Consider the following 26,715-nt stretch of genomic DNA (forward strand, 5'->3'; position numbering starts at 1 on the left):
CTTCTAGTCAAGTTGTGCCACAAACTTCTCTTCTCCCCAATCCTATTCAATACCTCCTCATTAGTTACGTGTTCTACCCATCTAATCTTCAGCATTCTTCTGTAGCACCACATTTCGAAAGCTTCTATTCTCTTCTTGCCCAAACTGGTTATCGTCCATGTTTCACTTCCATACATGGCTACACTCCATACAAATACTTTCAGAAACGACTTCCTGACACTTAAATCTATACTCGATGTTAACAAATTTCTCTTCTTCAGAAACGCTTTCCTTGCCATTGCCAGTCTACATTTTATATCCTCTCTACTTCGACCATCATCAGTTATTTTACTCCCTAAATAGCAAAACTCCTTAACTACTTTAAGTGTCTCATTTCATAATCTAATCCCCTCAGCATCACCCGATTTAATTTGACTACATTCCATTATCCTCGTTTTGCTTTTGTTGATGTTCATCTTATATCCTCCTTTCAAGACACTGTCCATTCCGTTCAACTGCTCTTCCAAGTCCTTTGCTGTCTCTGACAGAATCACAATGTCATCGGCAAACCTCAAAGTTTTTACTTCTTCTCCATGAATTTTAATACCTACTCCGAATTTTTCTTTTGTTTCCTTTACTGCTTGCTCAATATACAGATTGAATAACATCGGGGAGAGGATACAACCCTGTCTCACTCCTTTCCCAACCACTGCTTCCCTTTCATGCCCCTCGACTCTTATAACTGCCATCTGGTTTCTGTACAAATTGTAAATAGCCTTTCGCTCCCTGTATTTTACCCCTGCCACCTTCAGAATTTGAAAGAGAGTATTCCAGTCAACATTGTCAAAAGCTTTCTCTAAGTCTACAAATGCTAGAATCGTAGGTTTGCCTTTTCTTAATCTTTCTTCTAAGATAAGTCGTAAGGTTAGTATTGCCTCACGTGTTCCAACATTTCTACGGAATCCAAACTGATCTTCCCCGAGGTCCGCTTCTACCAGTTTTTCCATTCGTCTGTAAAGAATTCGCGTTAGTATTTTGCAGCTGTGACTTATTAAACCGATTGCTCGCTAATTTTCACATCTGTCAACACCTGCCTTCTTTGGGATTGGAATTATTATATTCTTCTTGAAGTCTGTGGGTATTTCGCCTGTCTCATATATCTTGCTCACCAGATGGTAGAGTTTTGTCATAATTGGCTCTCCCAAGGCCATCAGTAGTTCTAATGGAATGTTGTCTACTCCCGGGGCCTTGTTTCGACTCAGGTCTTTCAGTGCTCTGTCAAACTCTTCACGCAGTATCTTATCTCCCATTTCATCTTCATCTACATCCTCTTCCATTTCCATAATATTGTCCTCAAGTACATCGCCCTTGTATAAACCCTCTATATACTCCTTCCACCTTTCTGCCTTCCCTTCTTTGCTTAGAACTGGGTTGCCATCTGAGCTCTTGATATTCATACAAGTGGTTCTCTGCTCTCCAAAGGTCTCTTTAATTTTCCTGTAGGCAGTATCTATCTTACCCCTAGTGAGACAAGCCTCTACATCCTTACATTTGTCCTCTAGCCATCCCAGCTTAGCCATTTTGCACTTCCTGTCGATCTCATTTTTGAGACTTTTGTATTCCCTTTTGCCTGCTTCATTTACTGCATTTTTATATTTTCTCCTTTCATCAATTAAATTCAATATTTCTTCTGTCACCCAAGGATTTCTACTAGCCCTCATCTTTTTACCTACTTGATCCTCTGCTGCCTTCACTAGTTCATCCCTCAGAGCTACCCATACTTCTTCTACTGTACTTCTTCCCCCATTCCTGTCAATTGTTCCCTTATGCTTTCCCTGAAACTCTCTACAACCTCTGGTTCTTTCAGTTTATCCAGGTCCCATCTCCTTAAATTCCCACCTTTTTGCAGTTTCTTCAGTTTCAGTCTGCAGTTCATTACCAATAGATTGTGATCAGAATCCACATCTGCCCCTGGAAATGTCTTACAATTTAAAACCTGGTTCCTAAATCTCTGTCTTACCATTATATAATCTATCTGATACCTATTAGTATCTCCAGGATTCTTCCACGTATACAACCTTCTTTTATGATTCTTGAACCAAGTGTTAGCTATGATTAAGTTATGCTCTGTGCAAAATTCTACAAGGCGGCTTCCTCTTTCATTTCTTCCCTCCAATCCATATTCACCTACTATGTTTCCTTCTCTCCCTTTTCCTACTGACGAATTCCAGTCACCCATGACTATTAAATTTTCGTCTCCCTTCACTACCTGAATAATTTCTTTTATCTCGTCATACATTTCATCAATTTCTTCATCATCTGCAGAGCTAGTTGGCATATAAACTTGTACTACTGTAGTAGGCATGGGCTTTGTGTCTATCTTGGCCACAATAATGCGTTCACTATGCTGTTTGTAGTAGTTAACCCGCACTCCTATTTTTACCCCTATTTGATTTTGTATTTATAACCCTGTATTCACCTGACCAAAAGTCTTGTTCCTCCTGCCACCGAACTTCACTAATTCCCACTATATCTAACTTTAACCTATCCATTTCCCTTTTTAAATTTTCTAATCTACCTGCCCGATTAAGGGATCTGACATTCCACGCTCCGATCCGTAGAATGCCAGTTTTCTTTCTCCTGATAACGACGTCCTCTTGAGTAGTCCCCGCCCGGAGATTCGAATGGAGGACTATTTTACCTCCGGATTATTTTACCCAAGAGGACGCCATCATCATTTAATCATACAGTAAAGCTGCATGTCCTCGGGAAAAATTACGGCTGTTGTTTCCCCTTGCTTTCAGCCGTTCGCAGTACCAGCACAGCAAGGCCGTTTTGGTTAATGTTACAAGGCCAGATCAGTCAATCATCCAGACTGTTGCCCCTGCAACTACTGAAAAGGCTGCTGCCCCTCTTCAGGAACCACATGTTTGTCTGGCCTCTCAACAGATACCGCTCCGTTGTGGTTGCACCTACGGTACGGCCATCTGTATCGCTGAGGCACGCAAGCCTCCCCACCAACGGCAAGGTCCATGGTTCATGGGGGAAAACTATTACTTTCATAAAAACAGGCCACATGTCTAAAAAGGATCATCGTGTTTGTATATCTCATGTCGTTTCTTAGCTGCTAACCTAAACGCAGTTATTAAGTACTGTCTGCGCAAACCAAGTTGACTTTTGTTGCGGCGGCTAATGGGAGCGACCGTAAATAGGAAAGATTATTACGGTCGCTCTCCGATGGCGTAGCTCAGTGGTTGTCGCCACGGTAGTTCAACGTATTCGGTCAGGAGGCCGTCCATCCTCTGTAATAAAACACAGGGTGATATGAAACAAGGGAAACGAAGACATATGCACAAATAATGTATATTAGAATTTTGACAAATGAGCAATTCGCAAAAGCTACCGCGAGCCATGTCTGTTTCCCCGTTTTAGATTTTGTGAGGACATTGAATTTACCCACTCTCAATATGATGACCCATTTACTAATTTCTTTCACCATCGCCTATGTTTATCACAGCGTGATGACGCATTAACTTGCCGGCCAGTATGGCCGTGCGGTTCTAGGCCACCGAAACCATGGTCGAAAGTTTACAAAACCACTTTTCGTTACAATCTGGTTGGCTGCTTTGTATTCATTTACTAAATAAATGGTTCTTTGTTTGTCTAAAATGTCCTTCGTTCATCCACCACATGCTCTTTACTTCCCATTGTTTTTGAAGACCCTCTCTGACCTGAAATTCAAATTTTGTGCATACAAAGCATTTCAAAATGAATATAGCGATTGAGAATGGCTATACCTATTTAATTCATACCGATGAATCGATAAAAATCACAGGGAACGTAACAGAAAGTTCATTTTTTTACATGCCTCATAGACGTAGTTTATTTCCACGGACTCGTGTATATTAGAAATGCGCATTTAGGATTCTGGTATTGTTTCCGGCAAGGGACGAACATACAACAGGTCTTTCACTTAATCCCATCAAAAGAAATCCATGGGTGTGAGGTTTTGAGATCTAAGTGGACGACAATAGAACACAGCGTCGTAATATCCAGTACGACCGATCCAACGGTTTGGAAGATGCTGATTTAAAAATGTTCTAACCTCCATATCACAATATGGGGGTGTTCCGTATAGCTGCAAGATATAACCTATGGAATCCGTATCAAGCTATGGCATCAACCATTCCCCAAGCATGTGCATGTAACCAATGTTTGTTGAAACACGTAGACCACTGAAGAAAAATGGACCGTACAATTTTTGTGCTGACATCGCACATAACACATTAACTTTCGGTGAGTTACGCCAATGTTCAGTTGCACATGAAGGCTTTTCTGTACACCATATTCTAATGTTGTACTTAATAACTTCGTTACTTACAGGGTGACAATTATTGAACTATACGAAAAAAGCGTAAATTATTTACAAATTACGGCGTTCACAATCTTTATTCAACATGCAAACGTCACTACAGATATTTAGAGTTAGGTTGTGACATGTTTGATATGCTGACCATGATTGGCAATGATGTGGTACACACAAACAACGAACTTCTGCATGGCCCGCTGAAGTGCAATATCAATGCTATCGATGAGCTCCTGAATGGCTGTTTTCAGCTCAGCAATGGTTTTGATGTTATTGCTGTGTACCTTGCCTTTAATATAGTCCTATAAAGAGGAGTCGAATGCGTTGACGGTGAAGAGACTTCTCGATCGCGAAATGCGGATTCTCAGTCGCCAAAATGCGCCAATTGTGCCTATCGACGAACCCATCCGAATGAAAGTGGGCTTCGTCGCTAAACCATACCATATTCACATCGAAGTCCTCTTCGTCAATCCTGTGGACGATAGTGCTGGCGAAACGCAACCGCTATTCGATGGCCCTGGGGCTTAATGGATGATGGCTTTGAATTTTGTATGGGAAGAGATGCAGGCCTTCAACAACAATTTCTCGCAGTGTCTTCCGATTGATTCCCACCTGTTATGCAGTACTTTCACCTGCTGGCTGTAGGCGATAGTGGCCTGAGAGCAATGTCTCGCGCCCCTGTGCTCCTCTGTCCAGTGGAGACTCACAGTGGCATCGGCACGTGCGTGTGTTGGAGCCTCTGATACTTTGCGGTTGACGATAGTATGAAAGCGCTTTTTACGTGCACTGTGTGTTTGTGCACTACTTGATTTTCAGCTGTTTAAACGTTGAGAATATGATGGCAGAGCGTTATATATGCATTATTTTGGTGATTTGCGAATAGTTTGCAGGCCTGTAGGCTATGATCTGCATTATTTGGACAGTTTTTAATTAGTGAAAGTGCCTGCAAAGCGTTTTACATGCGTTATTTTGATAATTTGCGAGTTGTTTTCGTGTATGCACATCAGTGTACTGCATAATTTCGTTGATTTATGCTTAGTTTCCAGGTTTGTACATCAGTGTACTGCATTATTTAGATAATTTACGAGTAGTTGACAGGTCTGTGGGCTGTGTATTGTGACCTCAAGCACATCAGAGCGAGTGTTTTGTATCAGTGTAATAAATGAACTACGTGAAATTCATCGCTAAATAAATTGTTCCAAAATAAATAAAGTACACTAATTCCTCTCTCCAGGAGCCCAGCAGAGGCTGAGTCCTTTTCGCGCCATCTTTCCCCTACAGACCGCCATCTTGGATTACGTCACAGAAGGGACAACAGCGGCCTCTGGTGGTACTGTGTATGGGCGCTGATGACCTCGATGTTGAGCGCCCATAAACCCCAACACACACACACGGTACTGTGTACTACATCAGTTGGACTCCAGACTTCATGGTGAACACGCTGGATGGAGCTACTGTCTCAAACTGTTGAAATAAACACTGCATGGAAAATAAAGACGTCAATCCTATCCAGCAGCGCAGCACAGGATGAGTCGTTTCCCCGCCAGTTCCTAGGAAGAGGTGGCGGTCCGATGACTTAGGTTGGTGGAGGTTGTCCAAGTGATCTATTTTTCCGCCATTTTCGTAGGTTAGTGGAGGTAGCCATGGTGTGTTGCATTGTCCTGCTGAAATTTGAACTTCCCACCATTTTCTGGGGTTGGGGAAGGGAGGGGGTTAGGTTAGTGTGGGTAGCCCAATTGACCTATTTCCCCCCAAAATTTGACTTTCCCTCCATGATGTATTGCGATGTTGCCATATCTATAACCGCCATATTGGATCTTGAATAAATTTGGCAACAATGCAGAGTGGGATGACAAGTACTTCGTCCCACTACTTCCAGGACCCTGTGATCGAGAGGCAGCAATGCTAGTGTAGAAGAAATTAAGCACATCTTCAGACATGTTCATGACAGAAGTTTAGTGAAGAAATATCTTCAAGAAAAAATACAGAACCAATGAATGCTTCAATAGTGTGATACTGGATCGTCTGCGAAAGAAAGTATTTGTTGAAATACATAAATATACATACATCTCATTAAGAAGTGTGTGATGCACTGGTATATTTCGGAATATTACAAAATGCCACGTTCCTCAGATGTTAGGAGATTGTGTTTTGGTTCACAGACACTATTTGCTGTCTTTGCTTTGGATAAACAGAGACTATGGCATGCAGGCGATGCAATCAACATCCTCGCGAACAGCACAAGGCAGAAGCAGAGATGGGCGAAATTAAAACTGGAAGATGGATTTGCATTCTGTGAAGAAGTTGCAAACTATAGAACAGGAATGTTTTAATTTTTTTTCCGTTTCCCGTAAGTTTACTTTTTTCCTCTTTCAGGAACAGTTTCCCTACTCCTTTTGATCCAAGAGGCCTGACATTCTTATATCTTAATCATATGGTTGTCATGTATATACCATAACAATTTTTTTGAGTTATTTGATTTACAAAATTTTTAAATCCCATAGTGTAATCAAAGACGACTGAAAAATTCGTTGTAAGAGAAAGTATAAGTTAGCGAAAATACGCGCATAAATCAGGAGGTACGCAAAAAACATCGGAAATTGCGCTAAGCGCGTTCCCTGAAAGTTATTTCAAGCAGTTAGTTCATGAGCCCAAGCGAATAGTAAACGGTTTTGAAAACACACTTGACCTCTTAGCAACAAATAATCCTGAGTTAATAACGAGCATCAAAACCAATTCAGGGATTAGTGAACATAGAGTTGTCGTAGCGAGACTGAATCCTGTACCCCCAGATCCTCCAAAAATAAACGAAAAATATACCTATTCAAAGAAACACATAAAAACTCACTTGACGCCTTCCTGAGAGACAGTCTCCACTCCTTCCAAATTAACAATTGTAAGTATGGACCAGAGTTAATAACGAGCATCAAAACCAATTCAGGGATTAGTGAACATAGAGTTGTCGTAGCGAGACTGAATCCTGTACCCCCACATCCTCCAAAAATAAACGAAAAATATACCTATTCAAAGAAACACATAAAAACTCACTCGACGCCTTCCTGAGAGACAGTCTCCACTCCTTCCAAATTAACAATTGTAAGTGTGGACCAGATATGGCTTGAATTCACAGAAATGGTGTCGACAGCAATTGAGAGATTTATACCAAATAAAATAATAAACGCTGGAGCTGATTCCCCCTGGTACACAAAACGGGTCACAATTTTGTTACAGAAACAACGAGAAAAGCACAGCAAATTTAAACGAACATAAAATCTCCAAGATTGGCGATCTCTTGCAGAAGCTCGAAATTTAGTGCAAACTTCAATGCGAGATGCTTAAAACAGTTTCCACAACAAAACTTTGTCTTGAAACCTGGCAGAAAATCCAAAGAGATTCTGGTGGCATGTGAAGTATGTTAACGGTAAGACACAATTAATGCCTTCTCTGCGCGATAGCAATGGAAATATTATCGATGACAGTGCTGCAAAAAACAAAACAAAAAAAAGTTCGTAAAAACGATCTTCCGAAATTCCTTCATCATAGAAGACGAAGTAAATATTCCAGGATTCAAATCAAGAACAACTGCCAACATGAGTAACTGAGTAACTCCGAAGTACATACCGTCGAATAGTGAAGCAACTTAAATCACTAAGTAAAAACAAGTCTTCCAGTCCAGACTGTATACCAATTAGATTCCTTTCAGAGTATGCTGAAGCAATAATTTCGTACTTAACAATCATATACAACCGGTCGCTGGACGGAAGAACCGTACTGAAAGACTGGAAAGTTGCACAGGTCACATCAATATTCAAGAATGGTAGCAGGAGTAATCCACTAAATTACGGGCCCATATGAGTAACGCCGATATGCAGCAGGATTTTGAAACATATTTTGTGTTCGAACATTATGCATTACCTCGAAGAGAACGATCTATTGAAACATCATCAACACGGATTTAGAAATCATTGTTCTTGTGAAACACAAATAGCTCTTTGTTCACATGAAGTGCTGAATGCTATTGACAAGGGTTTTTAAATTGATTACGTATTTCTGTATTTCCAGAAGGGTTTTATCACTGTACCAAACAAGCAGCTTGTCGTGGAATTGCGTACTTATCGAATATTGTCTCAGTTATGCGACTGGATTTGTGATTTCATGTCGGAGAGGTCACAGTTCGTAGTAACTGACACAAAGTCATCGAGTAAAACAGACGTGATTTCTGGCGTTCCCAAGATATTGTTATAGGCCCTTTTCTGTTCCTTATCCGTATAAAGGATTTAGGAGACAATCTGACCAGTTGTCTTAGATTGTTTGCAGATGATACTGTCGTTTATCGTCTAGTGAAGTCATCAGAAAATCAAAACAAATTGCAAAACGATTTAGAAAAGACCTGTAGGTTGCGTAAATTGGCAATTGACCTTAAATAACGAAAAGTATGAGGTCATCCACATGAGTGTTAAAAGGAATGCGTTAAACTTCGGTTACACGATAAATCAAATCTAAAGGCCATAAATTCAACTAAATATCTAGGCATTACAATTACGAACAACTTAAACTGGAAAGAACAAATTGAAAATGTTCTGCGGAAGGCAAACTAAAAATTGCGTTTTATTAGCAGAATACTTACAAAATGTAACAGATCTACTAGGGAGACTGCCTACATACACTACGCATGTTCGGCCTGTTTTAGAGTACTGCTGCGCGGTCGGGAATCACTACGAGATTAACGGAGTACATCGAGAAAGTTCAAAGGAGAGCAGCACGTTTTGCATTATCAAGAAACATGGGAGAGAGTGTCACGGACATGATGCAGCATTTGGGGTGGACATCATTAGAACAAAGGTGTTTTCGTTGCGGCTGGAAGTACTCACGAAATTTCAATCACCAGCTTTCTCCTCCGAATGCGAAAATATTTTGTGCATGCCGCTCTACATAGGGAGAAAAGACCATCGTAACAAAATAAAGGAAATCAGAGCTCGCACGGAAAGATATAGGTGTTTTTTTTTTTTTTTTCGCGCGTTGGTCGAGAGTGGAATAACAGAGAATTATTGTAAAGATGATTCGATGAACCCTTTGCCAGGCACTTAAGTATGATTAGCAGAATATCCATGTAGATGTAGATAATTGTAGAATCCTTATTACATAATAAGTCTGACTATAAACTGTTTTTTTTTTCCAGTACTGCTATTACATATCTGTTCACTTAGTATAAAATTTTCATCTTCCTAGCTCCAGTAACTTGTGAGAAAATCTTCCCTACAGTAGGCATAATTTGACACTTCGGACGTGGGTGACTTCTTTTTTTATCGAATTTATTGACCATTAGCTTACACCATACAACAAGCACAAAAAATGGTTCAAATGGCTCTGAGCACTATGGGACACAACATCTGAGGTCATCAGTCCACTAGAACTTAGAACTACTTAAACCTAACTAACCTGTTGACATCACACACACCCATGCCCGAGGCAGGATTCGAACCTGCGACCGTAGCAGTCGCGCAGTTCCAGGTTGAAGCGCCTAGAAACGCTCGGCCACACCGGCCGGCACAACAAGCACACATCTGCATAAAATATGCAGGTATTGATAAAACATATGTAGTTACAAATAGACCAGTATCGTGTAACCAGTGCATAATCGAGATTTGTATAACTCTTCCGTGCTGTCCATTGACTATACATTGCGTGGAAAAGTCTGTCTACATGAACACTATGCAATTCACTTTCAAGTGCTTGATTTCTCTTATTTTACTACAACGGTCATTTCTCCCTATGTAGGTTGTCGTCATCAAAATATTTTCACTTCCGGAGAGGAAAGATGGCGATTGAAATTTCATGAAAATGTCTCGTCGCAACGAAAAACACTTTCCGTAATACTCTCTTCCCTGTTTCGCGACAATACAAAATGAGCTGCTCCTGTTTGAACTTTTTCAATGTCCTCCGTCAATCCTATCTGGTAATGATCCTACACTGCGCAGTAATTTGGTAATTTGAATAGCCCAGAATTCAGCAAACATGGTGTGCAATACGCGCTTCCGTCAGGTGGACTGGTTTTGAAACCATCAGCATTAATACGATTAGCCTAGGGATACTGGCCTAAAAATTGCGCCAAATTTTTATTGTCAATGTGAGCCTCATTGTCGTACTCCATAAGAAGCTTTCCCAAACTCAGTTCCGAGGGAAATAAATAAGTACTCCTCGAAAAACTCCTAATAAAATGGCCTTTTCTTCTCGACATTTTGACGATACTAACTTTTTTAATTTTATTATGATTTCTGTGTTACTGTTTCCAGTAATTATTCGGAGATGAAGAGGCTTTCACGTGACAGAGTAGCATGGAGAGCTGCATCAAACCAGTCTTCGGACTGAAGGCAACAACAACAACAACTTGTTATTAGCTATGATTTAAAATTGAAACAATCACCGAAAAAAACAAGTTTTTTAAATTTTTTAAAATATTATTAACTTTCGAAATAAACAAAACCTTCCACCAGAGTACCAGGATTCTCGAAGTGTTCCGTCAGAGGAAAAGTTTGGGAATCCTTGCTACACAAGAGGACGGACAAGCGTAGTGCAGTTAGTCTCTCTAATAGCTCTGTTGCATTTGTAAGTGTTCTGCCAATTAAAAGACAGTCTTTGGTTCACCTTCCCCACTACATTATCTGTATGATCGTTACAGTTTAAGTTGTTCGTAATTGTAATCCCTAGGTATTTAGTTGAATCTACAGCCTTTAGATTTGTGTGATTTATCGTGTATCGAAATTTAATGTATTCCTTTTAGTAACCCTGTGGATGACATCGTATTTTTCATTATTTATAGTTAATTGCCATATTTTGCACCATACAGATATCTTGTCTAAATCATTTTGCAAATAGTTTTGATATTATGATAACTTTACTAGAAGATAAGCGACAACTTCCTCTGCAAACGATCTAAGAGGGCTGCCCAGAATGTCTCCTAAATTGTTTATACGGAGTAGCAGTAGCAGAGGACCTATAACACTTCCTTTTGAAACGACAGATGTCACTTCTGTTTTACTCGATGACTTCTCGTCAGTTACCTCGAACTGTGGCCTTTCTGAAGGGAAGTGACGAATCCAGTCGCACAACTAAGACGATACTCCATAGGCACGCAAATTGACTAGAAATCACTTGTGAGGAACGGTGTTAAAGGCCTTATGGAAATTTTGAAATACGGAATCAATATGAATCCCCTTTCGATAGCACTTCTTGTGAATAAAGAACTAATTGTGTTTCACAAGAACAATATTTTCTTCATTCGTGTTGACTTTGTGTCAATAGATCGTTTTCTTAGCGGTAATTCGTAACGTTCGAAAGTAGCATATGTTCAAAAATTCTACTTCCTATGATCCTATGTTTCTAACAAAGGCGTCACGCAGGTGGGCAACAGATGGCCAACGATTGCAGAACTTCCGTATAGTCTCAGATACCCAGAGATATCCGTATGTATGCGGCATACAATGATATAATTTTGTAGGTGCAGTCACCGGCGTATGTGGATACTGTCTGCAAAATGTGTTGCGAATAGAATCAGTAGCAAAGAAGTAATATATTAAAACGTCATGCATGATGCGGCAGGAGATATGGAACATGCACATACACACACACACGTAAACTCATATTTATAAAATGTATGGTTTTAACTTGTCGACATTACGTCCATCAGCCTTTCTGTTATATCTGAACTGGCATTATAACTTTTTTGCATTATACTCATTACGATAAACGTAAGTTATATCTAGCATATATTATTACAAAACATAAAGTAATTACTACAGTGCGGAAACAGAAATAAATAAGCACTGCTTACGTTAGTTCTTGAGTACAACAATACAGGCAAGTTGCGGGGAGGTAGTTAAAAAGTATGAGGGTAGCTACAATGAAAATGAGATAAGGCGGTGGAAGAGAGAGAGAAACACGAACGTGATAAAACACAATACTGTGAAAAGGAAGTGACGTGGCTGACTGCGAAATAAAAAGAGTAAGAAGCGTTAGTGGAAGAAGATGAAAGGGTTTGGTTTATTGTTTGGCAAAACTGGCCTTTAGCGATTAATTTTTGGGGAACCATTATGAGGGTGACAAAAGGAACTGATTCGATTTCTTCTTAAAAGCAACATAGCATATAACTGTGCGAAGGGTGCAGGGTAGCTTGTTCCAGAGCCGGAGGATGGCATCTGATATTGGCTTGTATTTTGTAGGACGTTGTATCAACCGATTTTGCTGTGTACCCATTTTTCAATGCATTTGTTTTGATGGTGTCAATTCCTTGTGTTAGTGCTTTCGGTTTTTACTAGTACTGCCTGCTCTACGAGGATCTAAAAGCAGCATACTTGTATGTGTTTGGATGGTGTGACGATTTGTGTAATGCGGTTATCCGTGTAGGTTGGCGTACTGTAGATGTAAAAGTTGTTTTCCTGTTGTACAGCCGGCCGGTGTGGCCGAGCGGTTCTAGGCGCTTCAGCCTGGAACCGCGATACCGCTACGGTCGCAGGTTCGAATCCTGGCTCGGGCAGGCCTTAGGTTAGTTGGGTTTAAGTAGTTCTAAGTTCTAGGGGACTGATGACCTCAGATGTTAAGTCCCAAAGTGCTCAGAGCCATTTGAACCATTTGGACCTGTTGTACAGAATTGTGAGACCTAAGAAATTTCTAGAATGGTATCATTCAAGTTCTGCTGTAAACTTTATTTTCCGTCCGATTTTACTCACTACTTGATAATTAGTTACCGATCTTCCGGTCTCACCTTCAGCGCTCTTCTGTAGCACCTCATCTGAAAAGCTTCTATTCTCTTACTGTTTGAGCTTTTTCATCGTCCATGTTTCACTTCTTTACATTTGAGACAAATCTCTTCAGAAAAGAACTTCTAGCTCTTAAATTCATATTCGATGTTAATAAATAAATCTTTGCTAGAAAAACTTTTTTCTTGCCAGTGGCAGTATGCATTCTATATTCCACCTGCTTCGGCAATCGTTAGTTATTTTACTGTCCATATAGCAAAACACGTTTACTACTTTCAGTGTCTCATTTTCTAATGCAATTCTCTCTTCGAATACACCCCATTACCCTTGCTTTAGCTAAACGTCTTTTCAAGACATCGTCCTTTCCGTTTAACTAAAGTCCTTTGTTGCCTCTGCCAGGATTACAAATGTTACCTGGAAACGATATAGTTTTTCATCTGCGTGAACTGTAATTCTTTTTCTAAATCTCTTCTTCTTCTCCTTTACTGCGTGCTCAGTGTACATTTCAGTAACACAGCGGAAAGCTCGTAGTTCTGTCTCACTCCCTTTTCAAGTACTGGTGTCTACCTGATCAGTTGAGTGGTAACGTGTTTGCCTCCCATGCAGTGGGCCCGGGTTCCCTTCTGGATACGATATCCGGAATGTCAGAATCTACAATTTACCGTTCGAAGTAGCGGACGAAAAAATCGTAAAGAGCTTTAGGCTTTGTGGGAATGTTTTTGGACTCACCGGAGAAAAACGGGAGAGTGCTTGCGGATTACAGACGGGCGTCCGAACTGTTAAAATCGACCTTAGAAAACATATCCCGTCTTTCATTAACGTTTGCGGGCACAGGGGTTTTGTCTCGTCTACAGGACAACCGCAGATCTGCCCCATCTGTCACGCTACATGAGAATGAGAAACGAATGCCCCCGAAAAAAACTAGTACATCTGCCCAGAGAAGATGCGTACTCTGGGAGAGCACAGAATCTCGTCACCGAATTTCCCTCGACTAGGGACGCGGAAGCGCCACAGCGAACGCAACCGCAGTCGGAGGCAACGGCCGCGGCCGCGAGGCCCTCTCCCTGTCCCTCTCCCTCTCCCGAGGGTGAACCGGTCTCTGTTAGGAAACGCAGAAAAAAAGGCAGATTAGCCACGGCAGCTCGGGCGAGTCGGAGCAGCGAGGTCAGCCGATGACCGCGCGCACGCCGCAACAACAGGTGCAGGAGGAACTGCAGCAGGACCAGGCCGCGGAAAACGCAAAACGACGCGACGAATCCCGCGGGCGGGAGCTCTGTCCCGACCGTGCCGTGGACGCGTGAGCAACCACCTGAGAGAGGTGTCAAAACTGAACCAGAACAACGACGTCACCGCAAAGTCCTCTAACAGGGGAAGCAGAAAAAAATCCGAAAAAGCGACAGAACACAGACGACGAAGAGACACGAACGCCGAAAATGATACACAAAACCACGAAGAAAAACAAGAAAAGACACAGCTCCAACTTTTCACAGGACCGAAGAGAAAACAGCCAGAAAGATGTCCACGCGGAAACATACTACAGTACTGACTGATAAATTAAATGAGCAGGCAGGCAAATATAACCTGTAAAGTTGTCACGGTGAAAATAAAGAAAATGAGCACACCACTAAAAATTCAAGACTTCGCGGATTTATTACGCCATAGGACAACGGATGTTGCACTATTGCAAGAAGTGTTTACGACCAAAATAAACCATATACCAGATACGCGACAACCGCAACAGAGACCCTGAATCCCATTGCGGCACCGCAGAAATGGTATGAAACGGGATCGACTTCAGAGGAACTAAAATGTTCTAAAGTGGCCAAGGAATAGCGCTAAATACAGAACAGACCCTGCATGTGTATTCGGATGAGGTCCGCCTGTAGTGTGGCTGGGGGTGTTCCGCATACCGCTAACGCTGCCTCTCTCTGCTGTTCCGTTCGCAGATGGTGTATGTCAAGAACGAACGTCGGTAACTCCCCACACGACCTCATACCTCTGATTTTTACCATCATGCTCATCTCGCGACGTATACGTGGAAGAAAGTGTCATGTTCCTTGAGTCTCCTTGGGACACTACGAATGTAGTGTGTGGACATTTTTTTTTTTTTTTTTTTTTTGGTCATCAGTCTACTGACTGGTTTGATGCGGCCCACCACAAATTCCTTTCCTGTGCTAACCTCTTCATCTCAGAGTAGCACTTGCAACCTACGTCCTCAAATATTTGTTTGACGTATTCCAATCTCTGTCTTCCTCTACAGTTTTTGCCCTCTACAGCTCCCTCTAGTACCATGGAAGTCATTCCCTCATGTCTTAGCAGATGTCCTATCATCCTGTCCCTTCTCCTTATCAATGTTTTCCACATATTCCTTTCCTCTCCGATTCTGCGTAGAACCTCCTCATTCCTTACCGTATCAGTCCACCTAATTTTCAACATTCGTCTATAGCACCACATCTCAAATGCTTCGATTCTCTTCTGTTCCGGTTTTCCCACAGTCCATGTTTCACTACCATACAATGCTGTACTCCAGACGTACATCCTCAGAAATTTCTTCCTCAAATTAAGGCCGGTATTTGATATTAGTAGACTTCTCTTGGCCAGAAATGCCTTTTTTGCCATAGCGAGTCTGCTTTTGATGTCCTCCTTGCTCCGTCCGTCATTGGTTATTTTACTGTCTAGGTAGCAGAATTCCTTAACTTAATTGACTTCGTGACCATCAATTCTGATGTTAAATTTCTCGCTGTTCTCATTTCTACTACTTCTCATTACCTTCGTCTTTCTACGATTTACTCTCAAACCATACTGTGTACTCATTAGACTGTTCATTCCGTTCAGCAGATCATTTAATTCTTCTTCACTTTCACTCAGGATAGCAATGTCATCAGCGAATCGTATCATTGATATCCTTTCACCTTGTATTTTAATTCCACTCCTGAACCTTTCTTTTATTTCCATCATTGCTTCCTCGATGTACAGATTGAAGAGTAGGGGCGAAAGGCTACAGCCTTGTCTTACACCCTTCTTAATACGAGCACTTCGTTCTTGATCGTCCACTCTTATTATTCCCTCTTGGTTGTTGTACATATTGTATATGACCCGTCTCTCCCTATAGCATACACCTACTTTTTTCAGAATCTCGAACAGCTTGCACCATTTTATATTGCCGAACGCTTTTTCCAGGTCGACAAATCCTATGAAAGTGTCTTGATTTTTCTATAGCCTTGCTTCCATTATTAGCCGTAACGTCAGAATTGCCTCTCTCGTCCCTTTACTTTTCCTAAAGCCACACTGATCGTCACCTAGCGCATTCTCAATTTTTTTTTTCCATTCTTCTGTATATTATTCTTGTAAGCAGCTTCGATGCATGAGCTGTTAAGCTGATTGTGCGATAATTCTCGCACTTGTCACCTCTTGCCGTCTTCGGAATTGTGTGGATGATGCTTTTCCGAAAGTCAGATGGTATATCGTCAGACTCATATATTCTACACACCAACGTGAATAGTCGTTTTGTTGCCACTTCCCCCAATGATTTTAGAAATTCTGATGGAATGTTATCTATCCCTTCTGCCTTATTTGACCGTAAGTCCTCCAAAGCTCTTTTAAATTCCGATTCCAATACTGGATCCCCTATCTCTTCTAAATCGACTCCTGTTTCTTCTTCTATCACATCAGACAAATCTTCACCCTCATAGAGGCTTTCAATGTATTCTTTCCACCTATCTGCTCTCTCCTCTGCATTTAACAGTGGAATTTCCGTTGCACTCTTAATGTTACCACCGTTGCTTTTAATGTCACCAAAGGTTGTTTTGACTTTCCTGTATGCTGCGTCTGTACTTCCGACTTTTTCGATGTCTTCACATTTTTCATGCAGCCATTTCGTCTTAGCTTCCCTGCACTTCCTATTTATTTCATTCCTCAGCGACTTGTATTTCTGTATTCCTGATTTTCCCGGAACATGTTTGTACTTCCTCATTTCATCAATCAACTGAAGTATTTCTTCTGTTACCCATGGCTTCTTCGCAGCTACCTTCTTTGTACCTATGTTTTCCTTCCCAACTTCTGTGATGGCCCTTTTTAGAGATGTCCATTCCTCTTCAACTGTACTGCCTACTGCGCTATTCCTTATTGCTGTATCTATAGCGTTAGAGAACTTCAAACGTATCTCGTCATTCCTTAGTACTTCCGTACCCCACTTCTTTGCGTATTGATTCTTCCTGACTAATGTCTTGAACTTCAGCCTACTCTTCATCACTACTATATTGTGATCTGAGTCTATATCTGCTCCTGGGTACGCCTTACAATCCAGTATCTGATTTCGGAATCTCTGTCTGACCATGATGTAATCTAATTGAAATCTTCCCGTATCTCCCGGCCTTTTCCAAGTATACCTCCTCCTCTTGTGATTCTTGAACAGGGTATTCGCTATTACTAGCTGAAACTTGTTACAGAACTCAATTAGTCTTTCTCCTCTTTCATTCCTCGTCCCAAGCCCATATTCTCCTGTAACCTTTTCTTCTACTCCTTCCCCTACAACTGCATTCCAGTCGCCCATGACTATTAGATTTTCGTCCCCCTTTACATACTGCATTACCCTTTCAATATCCTCATACACTTTCTCTATCTGTTCATCTTCAGCTTGCGACGTCGGCATGTATACCTGAACTATCGTTGTCGGTGTTGGTCTGCTGTCGATTCTGATTAGAACAACCGGGTCACTGAACTGTTCACAGTAACACACCCTCTGCCCTACCTTCCTATTCATAACGAATCCTACACCTGTTATACCATTTTCTGCTGCTGTTGATATTACCCGATACTCATCTGACCAGAAATCCTTGTCTTATTTCCACTTCACTTCACTGACCCCTACTATATCTAGATTGAGCCTTTGCATTTCCCTTTTCAGATTTTCTAGTTTCCCTACCACGTTCAAGCTTCTGACATTCCACACCCCGACTCGTAGAACGTTATCCTTTCGTTGATTATTCAATCTTTTTCTCATGATAACCTCCCCCTTGGCAGTTCCCTCCCGGAGATCCGAATGGGGGACTATTCCGGAATCATTTGCCAATGGAGAGATCATCATGACACTTCTTTAATTACAGGCCACATGTCCTGTGGATACACGTTACGTGTCTTTAATGCAGTGGTTTCCATTGCCTTCTGCATCCTCATGCCGCTGATCATTGCTGATTCTTCCGCCTTTAGGGGCAATTTCCCACCCCTAGGACAAGAGAGTGCCTTGAACCTCTATCCGCTCCTCCGCCCTCTTTGAGAAGGCCGTTGGCAGAATGAGGCTGACTTCTTATGCCGGAAGTCTTCGGCCGCCAATGCTGATTATTTATCAAAACTTAGGCAGTGGCGGGGATCGAACACGGGACCGAAGACGTTTTGATTATGAATCAAAGACGCTACCCCTAGACCACGGGAACCCAAGGTGAGAATGTGGGTCTCGCGGGAGTCGTGTGTGAAATAGTCCCTGCAGTCGAGTTATTCTCTGTGACCTCGGTGGCTCAGGTGGATAGCGCGTCTGCCATGTAAGCAGGAGATCTCGCGTTCGAGTCCCGGTCGGAGCACACATTTTCACCTGTCCCCGTTGATATATATTAACACCCGTTAGCAGCTGAAGGTATTAATATAATTCTAATTTCGCTCTAGGCGGCTGCAGGCCATCAATGGTGTCTGTTCTTTCGGAGATGTCCGAAAGAACAGACACCATATCCAAATAGTATATAGTTCTGGCAACACCGGTCATGACCTCCTTCTTCTGTGCGGATGCACACATATTCCCCAAACTCTTACGGGACTTGGTAAGAATGTCTTCCACGAGTTCAAATGGCTCTGAGCACTATGGGACTCAACTTATGAGGTCATTAGTCCCCTAGAACTTAGAACTAGTTAAAGCTAACTAACCTAAGGACATCACACACATCCATGCCCGAGGCAGGATTCGAACCTGCGACCGTAGTGGTCTCGCGGTTCCAGACTGCAGCGCCTATAACCGCACGGCCACTTCGGCCGGCTTTTCCACGAGTAATGAGTGAGTTGGGCTGGGACACTACGAATGTAATGTGTGGACGTACAAGGTGAGAATGAGGATTTCGCGGGGGCATGCGCGAGGTAGTCCCTGCAGTCGCGCTATCCTCTGTGCCCTTCGTGGCTCAGATGGATACAGTCACCGTGGTGTAGTTATTATGATACTAGGCGGTTGCATAGAGGGTCGTGAGTTCAAAACTCACCTCAACTGTAAAATTCTGCCGGCACGGTAGCTCAGCGTGTTCGGCCAGAGAGCTGGTAGGCCCCTGTAATAAAAAACTGAGTGGAAGGATCAACAAACGAACTTGACTGGATGTCATGTGACGTCCGCATCGACCAAACACAACGATCAACAACGAACAATATGCAAAAAAAAAGATGGATAGAGCGTCTGGCATGTAAGCAGGAGATCCCGGGATCGAGTCCCGGTCGGGGCACACATTTTCATCTGTCCCCGTTGATATATATCAACGCCCGTTAGCAGATGAAGATATTAATATAATTCTAATTTCAAGCTAAACATGTGGGTACATATGTACCTACATGCTTAGTTTGACGTTGATACTACATAAGAATATTTTATGATCTGAAGACGACAGTATCCGAAACTGATAATAGTCAAGTGTAAAATAAAAAATAAAGAGCCAAAATATGATCATCGACTCATTTTCAGACTTTATGTCTTCAATTGATGAATATGAGTAACATCAGTAGATTAACAAATTATTAGTAACAATGACTTCAACCGTAGCTGTAGCGTTCCAGATTAATGCACAAAATTTTACCTGTTTTTGATTATTCCTGTTGCTATTTCTCGGGCTGAAAGCTTATGTTTGAAGCTCCTTCTTATAAAGAACCATCTGTGAAATTTTGTGACCAAAGACAGAGTTAGTGAACCCAGTCTCCACAACATCCAAATTGATCTACTGGTGCCAGTGAAATAATCAATAACTTCCATCACACAGAAATACACCATTTGGTCTAGTTTCACTAGATGTCAAAGTGAGTGCAGTGAGGTATTATAAGTACAAATCAATTAAACAACAGATAGAACTACAGGCCTATGCTTATTGATATTGACTATGAATCACTATAATGTATTTAATTTTTAATAACATTTATCGGTATTAATAATTTTTATTTAATACTCTGAATATAGTAAGCGAATGATCTCTCTGTTTATATTGCTTGGGATTTTACAACACACTCCATTAAATTTCTATTTCTACCTGCTGTAAAGAAAATTACGTTGGTTAATGATAGGTTATACATTTTATGTTAAAGCGTCAGGATTTTTATTTTTGCAGTTGGGCCCGTATCGCGTACGTTACGTCACTGGGTTTGTGGCTTCGTCCAAGTACATTTGAATCCGAGTTTCATCTCATTTCTGTTGCTTTTAAGTCAGCTGTGTTACCGACTGAGCTAGAGCGGTCTCAACGTATCGGTATATTTTACTTTATCGTGGCACAGATCCTTATGATACAAGCAGGGTTCATAAAAGATTATATATGACAGGTAACCACTTTTGAAAAATGTCGAGACTCCCACAAAAAACATATACTACATTCCGCCACTGCCATGCACCCACGGAAATTTTAGAAAGTCCGCGTCCTTGGAGATCGTAATACATTCCCAGTCCCTTCTTCTCACTGTTTTCCGTATATTCCTTTCCTCACCGATTCTGTGCAGAACCTCCTCATTCCGTATCATCCCACTAGATTTTCAACATTCTTCTCTAGCACCCCATCTCAAACGCTTCGAGTCTCTTCTTTCCCCGTTGTCCCACTGCCAGTAATTCACTGCCGTACAATTCTGTGCTCCAAACGTACATTCCGAGAAATATCTTCCTAAAATTAATGCATATATTTGGAACCAGTAGGCTCTTCTTGGCCAGGATTGCCATCTTCGCCTGCGCCAGCCTGCTTTTTATGTTCTCTTTGGTTTGTCCATCATGGGTCATTTTGCTTTCAAGGTAAACGGATCCTGTAATTGTTCCTCGCATTCACTGAGGATAATAATGTTCATCACCGAGTCTTATCACTGATATCCTTTCACGTTGAGTTTTAATCCCACTCTTGAACCTTATTTTTATTCCCGTTATTGCTTCTTCGATGTATAGATTGAACAGTAGGGCCGAAAGATTTCATCCCTATCTTACATCATTTTTAATCCAAGCTTTTCGTTCTTGATCTTCCAGTCTTACAGTTCCTTCTTGGATCGTGTACGTGTTTATATTATCCATGTTTCCCTGTCGCTTATTCGTATTTTCCTCAGTATTTCGAACTTTTCCTTAAATACCTTATATATCAAGGTATCCTGTCAGTATTGTAAGGGCAAAGTGCGGTTTTGCATTATCTTGTTGAAAAATAAGGTCAAGTAAGTGCAAACTGGATGCAGCCACCGGCCTTAACACATCAGAAATGTGACGCTTGCTTTCCACATTATCGACCGCGCGAACAAAAGGTGATCGTGCTGTGCAGCCAGTGGCAACGCATGCCATCACGCCAGGTGCTGGGTCTGTGTGAAGTTATCGAGTGCCATGTGGCAACCTTCGTTCTCGTCGGAGCATCTAAGCTCTGATACATCCACTGTGATGTTGTACTTGTCTAGAAAAATGATGCAGTGGTGCTCCTACCGCTGGTGCTGTCGGTGGATGGACGACTATCAAATACCTCCCTTTGCAGCAGCATCAAGGCAAGCCGCAACAATGGTGCTAACAGTTCACGGTGCTCCACACATTGTCACACTGTCCATGTTGATACTTGTCTCACTGGATACCAGTCCGTTTGCTGACTCAGTGTTCGTGACATATCTATATGACCCTGCATGTCTGAGTGAATCATGTCCTTTCTGAGTCCAGCAATTCAAGTGACAGTCCATGGCGCTCCAGATCGTGTCGCACTGTCCATATTGATGTGTGTCTCCGTGGATACCAGTCCATTTCCTGACTTAGTGTTCGTGATGTATCTGTATGATCCTGCATGTCTGAGTTAACCATGTATGTGTCCTATCGGGCACTGGTCACGTGGGGTCGTTGAGCTTTTGCACGTCGTTGAATATGGCCATCTGGAAGCTGTCGACTCAAGTGACAGTCGGGAAATCACAATCAATGTGAGGAGCAATATAGGGAAACGATAAACCACAATCTCGATAGGTTTCAATCTTGCCACTATCGAATACCAGCGTGTGCTAGCAGACATTTCTTATTTTGACATAGTGCGTGAAGCGATCTCCTCGCAAATAACAAACATTCAAATGCGTATTTTTCAATGATAATCTTGCTTCCTAGTCTTTCCTTATATACAGAACGTGGATGGTTCTGCTTCTACCTACTTTGCGCATTCACGCTTATTTGCTAGTCATTAGCGTATCAAAAAATGGTTCAAATGGCTTTGAGCACTATGGGACTCAACATCTATGGTCATCAGTCCCCTACAACTTAGAACTACTTAAACCTAACTAACCTAAGGACAGCACACAACACCCAGTCATCACGAGGCAGAGAAAATCCCTGACCCCGCCGGGAATCGCACCCGAACGCGTGAAGCGAGAACGCTACCGCACGACCACGAGCTGCGGACTCTTAGCGTATCGAAGGATACAGTATATACTTGACGATATATAGTATACCCAGAAGTGACAAAAGTCACGAGATACCTCCAATAATCGTGCCGGGCCTCCTTTGTCCAGTGTAATGCAGCAACTCGACATGGGCTCAACAAGTCGCTGGAAGTTCCCTGCGGAAATACTGAGCGACACTGCCTCTATGATAGTCCATAACTGCGAAAATATTGACGTAGTAAGATGTTGTGCACGAACTGACATCTCGAATTACGTACCATAGGTGTTCGATGGGTGATATGAGTGGCCAAAATATTCACTGAATTATCCAGAATGTTCTTCAAACCAGTCGTATACACTGGTGACATGAAATCGTTGTTTGGGAACATGAAGTCCATGAATGCTTGCAAATGGTCTCCGTGCAGCCGAATATGACCATTTCCAGTCACTGATCCATTCAGTTGGACCCAGTATATTCCATGTAAACACAGCACACACTATTCTGGAGTCACCACCAGTTTGAACAAGCCTTGTTGACAACTTGAGTGCACGGCATCATGGGGTCTGCGCCAGCCTCGAACCCTACCATCAGCTCTTACCAAATGGAATCGAAACTGATCTGAGTAGGCCACGGTTTCCCAGACGTCTAGAGTCCAACCGATACGGCCACGAGCCCAGGAGAGGCGCTGCGGGCGATGTCGTGCTGATAGCAAAGGCACTCGAACCGCTCGTCTGCTGCCGTAGCCCATTAATGCCAAATTTTGCCGCACTGTCCTAACGGATACGTTCGTCGCACGTCCCACACTGTATTACGCAGTTATTTCACGCAGTGTTGCTTGTCTGTTAACACTGACAACTCTAAGTAAACACCGCTGGTCTAGGTCGTTAAGTGAAGGCCGTCTGCCATGGCTTTGTCCGTGGTAATGCATGAAATTGGATATTCTCGGCACACTCTCGACACTCTGAATCACGAAATATTGAATTCCGTAACGATTTCCGAAATGGAATGTCTCTTGCGTCCAGTTTTCATGGTGTTGCAATTTTGAATGACCAATAGTGCAGCTGATACGCAGGATACCTGTATTTAGTACTTTGGCAGTACACAAACGCACGGCACATTTGAAACCTGTGCTGTGCGCCGCCAGGCGTGCTCGTTTCCGCAATACTCGTAGTAAGAGGCGGCGTAGCTACTCACAGTCTGCGAGAGGCTGGTCAGCGAAGCGGAGATAAGGCGGATGTAACGGATAGGCGCGGCCCTGCGCGGCGTAATAGAGGCAGATTTTCCTGGTGGCTGTGGCGACGCAACGACAGCTCACACGGCCTCGAGCGGCCGCAGTGTGGAGATGCGCGCCGCGAGTCGGGCGCTGCTTCTGCAGCTGCTTCTGCTGCGGCTGGCCGCGGCGGCTGCTCAGGAGGCCGACTACGACTACGTCTACGACGTGTCGCAGCATCAGAACTGCGTGCCGTTAGGCTCCCGCACGGTGGAGATTCGGTGCAAGTTAGAAGAAGATAGCGTGGCCGTGTGCCGCGGTCGAGATTGGGAGGAATCAGACGACGTTCCGAAGCTGCGCATAGGCCTCCGCGACGCCGGTGCCGTCTCCTGCGCCTTTCTGTTGACAATCGAGAGGGGCAGCTACCCAATCTGTTACGAGCGTCTCAGCTTCCGCAACTTCACCGTTGGCTGGGCTGAAGTTTACTCTGATGACGCTTCAGAGGACTGGTGAGTGCTGCCGTCTCTGATGTATCGCATGCCTTCATTTCTGTATTGTGAGCTACTCCTCAAGGGTATTTTACACCGAGAAACTAACAAGGGACACCCTGAGTGCGAGCTCGTAAGTTCAGTATTTAGTAAGATGGCTCTGAGCACTATGGGACTCAACATCTTAGGTCATAAGTCCCCTAGAACTTAGAACTACTTAAACCTAACTAACCAAAGGACATCACACACACCCATGCCCGAGGCAGGATTCGAACCTGCGACCGTAGCAGTCCCGCGGTTCCGGACTGCAGCGCCAGAACCGCTAGACCACCGCGGCCGGCTATTTAGTAAGATTCGTCTGAAAGTGATGTGTTAATAAGTATGACAGGAAAAATATTAGCTATTAATGACTCACCATGTGGATCAGGAAGGCGACAGAAAATAAGTGTCCGGAAAGTGTAGAGATCAACCTTCTATGGGCTGTATGTATTACACTTCCCAAAATGGGCACCGTCGACATTTAAGAAATGTTCAAAACAAAGCTTTAACTTGCACTATGAACACCGAATGAAAAATGGCGCGCCACAGTGGTCGCTAAGGTTCACACCATCAAAATCTAAGGCGAACTCCTGGGGAGTCACAAACCGCGTATGAGGTTCAAGTAGGTATTCACTCTTAACGGATGCATATAGCATCATATTAGTGTGACGAGGTGATTAGAAATGATGAAATGTGATGGCAAGCAACCGAATGAGAAACATTCCGTCGTGGAGCTTATCGTGACCGGCTATCCTTTAAGGCGTAGCTGCAGATAGTGCTACAACATGCTGTATAGACAAGGGAAAACAAACATCCAAAGGCTAAATTTGTCATGTGTTTCCAGATAGTATGAATTGCAATGTCACACATTTTTCAGGAGGGATAGTTTGCTCTAAGGAAATATGATTTTTATGCGCAGACCAGGAATCCAGAAAAAAAAACTTATTTAGATCAGCTATTGACCAAAAGCATTGCTCATACCATTTTTATAGTTCTCTTACGCCCATTTTCCCACTCTCCCTTGCTGTGACGTAAATATTCCCTACTGCTCTTACAAGATCACGCACGCGAGAAAGAATCATAGGGGGCAGAGCACCTCCAACTTGTGGCAGCACAATAAATAACTTTCCAGCCAATTTTCCCTTCAGATTAACAGTCGGCATAATTGTACACGAATGCGTAAAGGTACTGTTGTTAATCAATCATGATACAACTCGTTTGGTATCTCTAATTTCCAGGGTTCCTTTCAAATGCATTTCCTCTTCAAATATCGATTGGTCAGAGTTGAAAACAGATTCCTTACTGAATTATGGGATAAGTTTGTTTATCTCATATACAAATTTTCGGGCCGATTCCACAGTTTGCTGTATATCGTCAAGCTGACGCTTTGTTTGAAATTTTATCTTATGTTTTTCAATTCTGCAGTCCTGTTTACAGTTGTGCAACCATAGACTGCTTCCTTGAAATTGCTGTAATCTTTATCGAGCGCAAACTGGTGTGCATGACGTAGTAGGAAACTGTCATGCACATCCCTTAAATTGTATCGAACATCTTTGAATCACGCAAATACCAGTTTTTGGAACAAGTGCGCCTCGTCGTCTCTTGGATATCCGTAATTTTTCTTATGCACAACGCCGTCATACTGCTGCGCACATATTCGATACCTGTTCATAATTGCTTTTTAACTATGCACAGATGATCTTCAATGTATGTAATTATGTTTCGTACCCGCTCCTTGAACAGCGACTGTCATTTACTACGTTTTACTGGAGAAGGTGTTTGTGTCTCCCTCTCCGACAAGGACGTAGAACCACGTAGCTCGCCATCTGTTTCTATAGCACTCCCACTTGTTAAGCACGTATCATCATCATTGTGACTACTCATGTAGGATGCCTGCACAGCCAGTCGTATAGGACAGCACACATTCCACTCACCCATCTTGCAGAAAGGCTAACATTTCATCTGCCACTTCTTTCTCACTTTGCCTAATTATTCGGTTTCTTTCTGACGAAATGTCAACTTCGGCAAGTGTTGTAGATATAATGGAATGTCTGCTTTCTTTATCGTTTTCACTACTCTGCTTTGTATAAACACCACTAGCGCCGTAGCACTGCTGTAAGTTACTCGTAGACTAAGAAGTTCAACTACGCTGCGGAGCCTCATACTGTGCTCACACTTGGACACCGCCAGCCCCGCCCCCTTTTGCCATTAGCAGCCAATATTGTGGTTGCATGGTAGACAATATGTGGGGCGTCGAATGCCGTAAACATCATCAGCTT

The 26,715-nt window shown here is 42.6% G+C and overlaps 1 protein-coding gene across 2 annotated transcripts in view; it reads left to right on the forward strand.

Annotated features, from left to right (window-relative positions):
• Positions 1-26,715, forward strand: part of LOC126236790 (toll-like receptor 4) — a 164,721-nt gene that overhangs the window by 20,962 nt on the left and 117,044 nt on the right. The window contains exon 1 of one of the 2 annotated variants that reach the window (XM_049946376.1): positions 24,028-24,418. The exons of the other annotated variant lie outside the window; for it this stretch is intronic. Within the exon in view, the coding sequence (XP_049802333.1) occupies positions 24,042-24,418 (377 nt within the window). The 5' untranslated portion in view covers positions 24,028-24,041. Of the gene's footprint in view, positions 1-24,027; positions 24,419-26,715 lie in introns of those variants that run through there. 2 annotated transcript variants of the gene reach the window in all.

The sequence above is a fragment of the Schistocerca nitens genome, chromosome 2 (genome assembly GCF_023898315.1).
Source record: "Schistocerca nitens isolate TAMUIC-IGC-003100 chromosome 2, iqSchNite1.1, whole genome shotgun sequence".
Lineage (NCBI taxonomy): Eukaryota > Metazoa > Arthropoda > Insecta > Orthoptera > Acrididae > Schistocerca > Schistocerca nitens.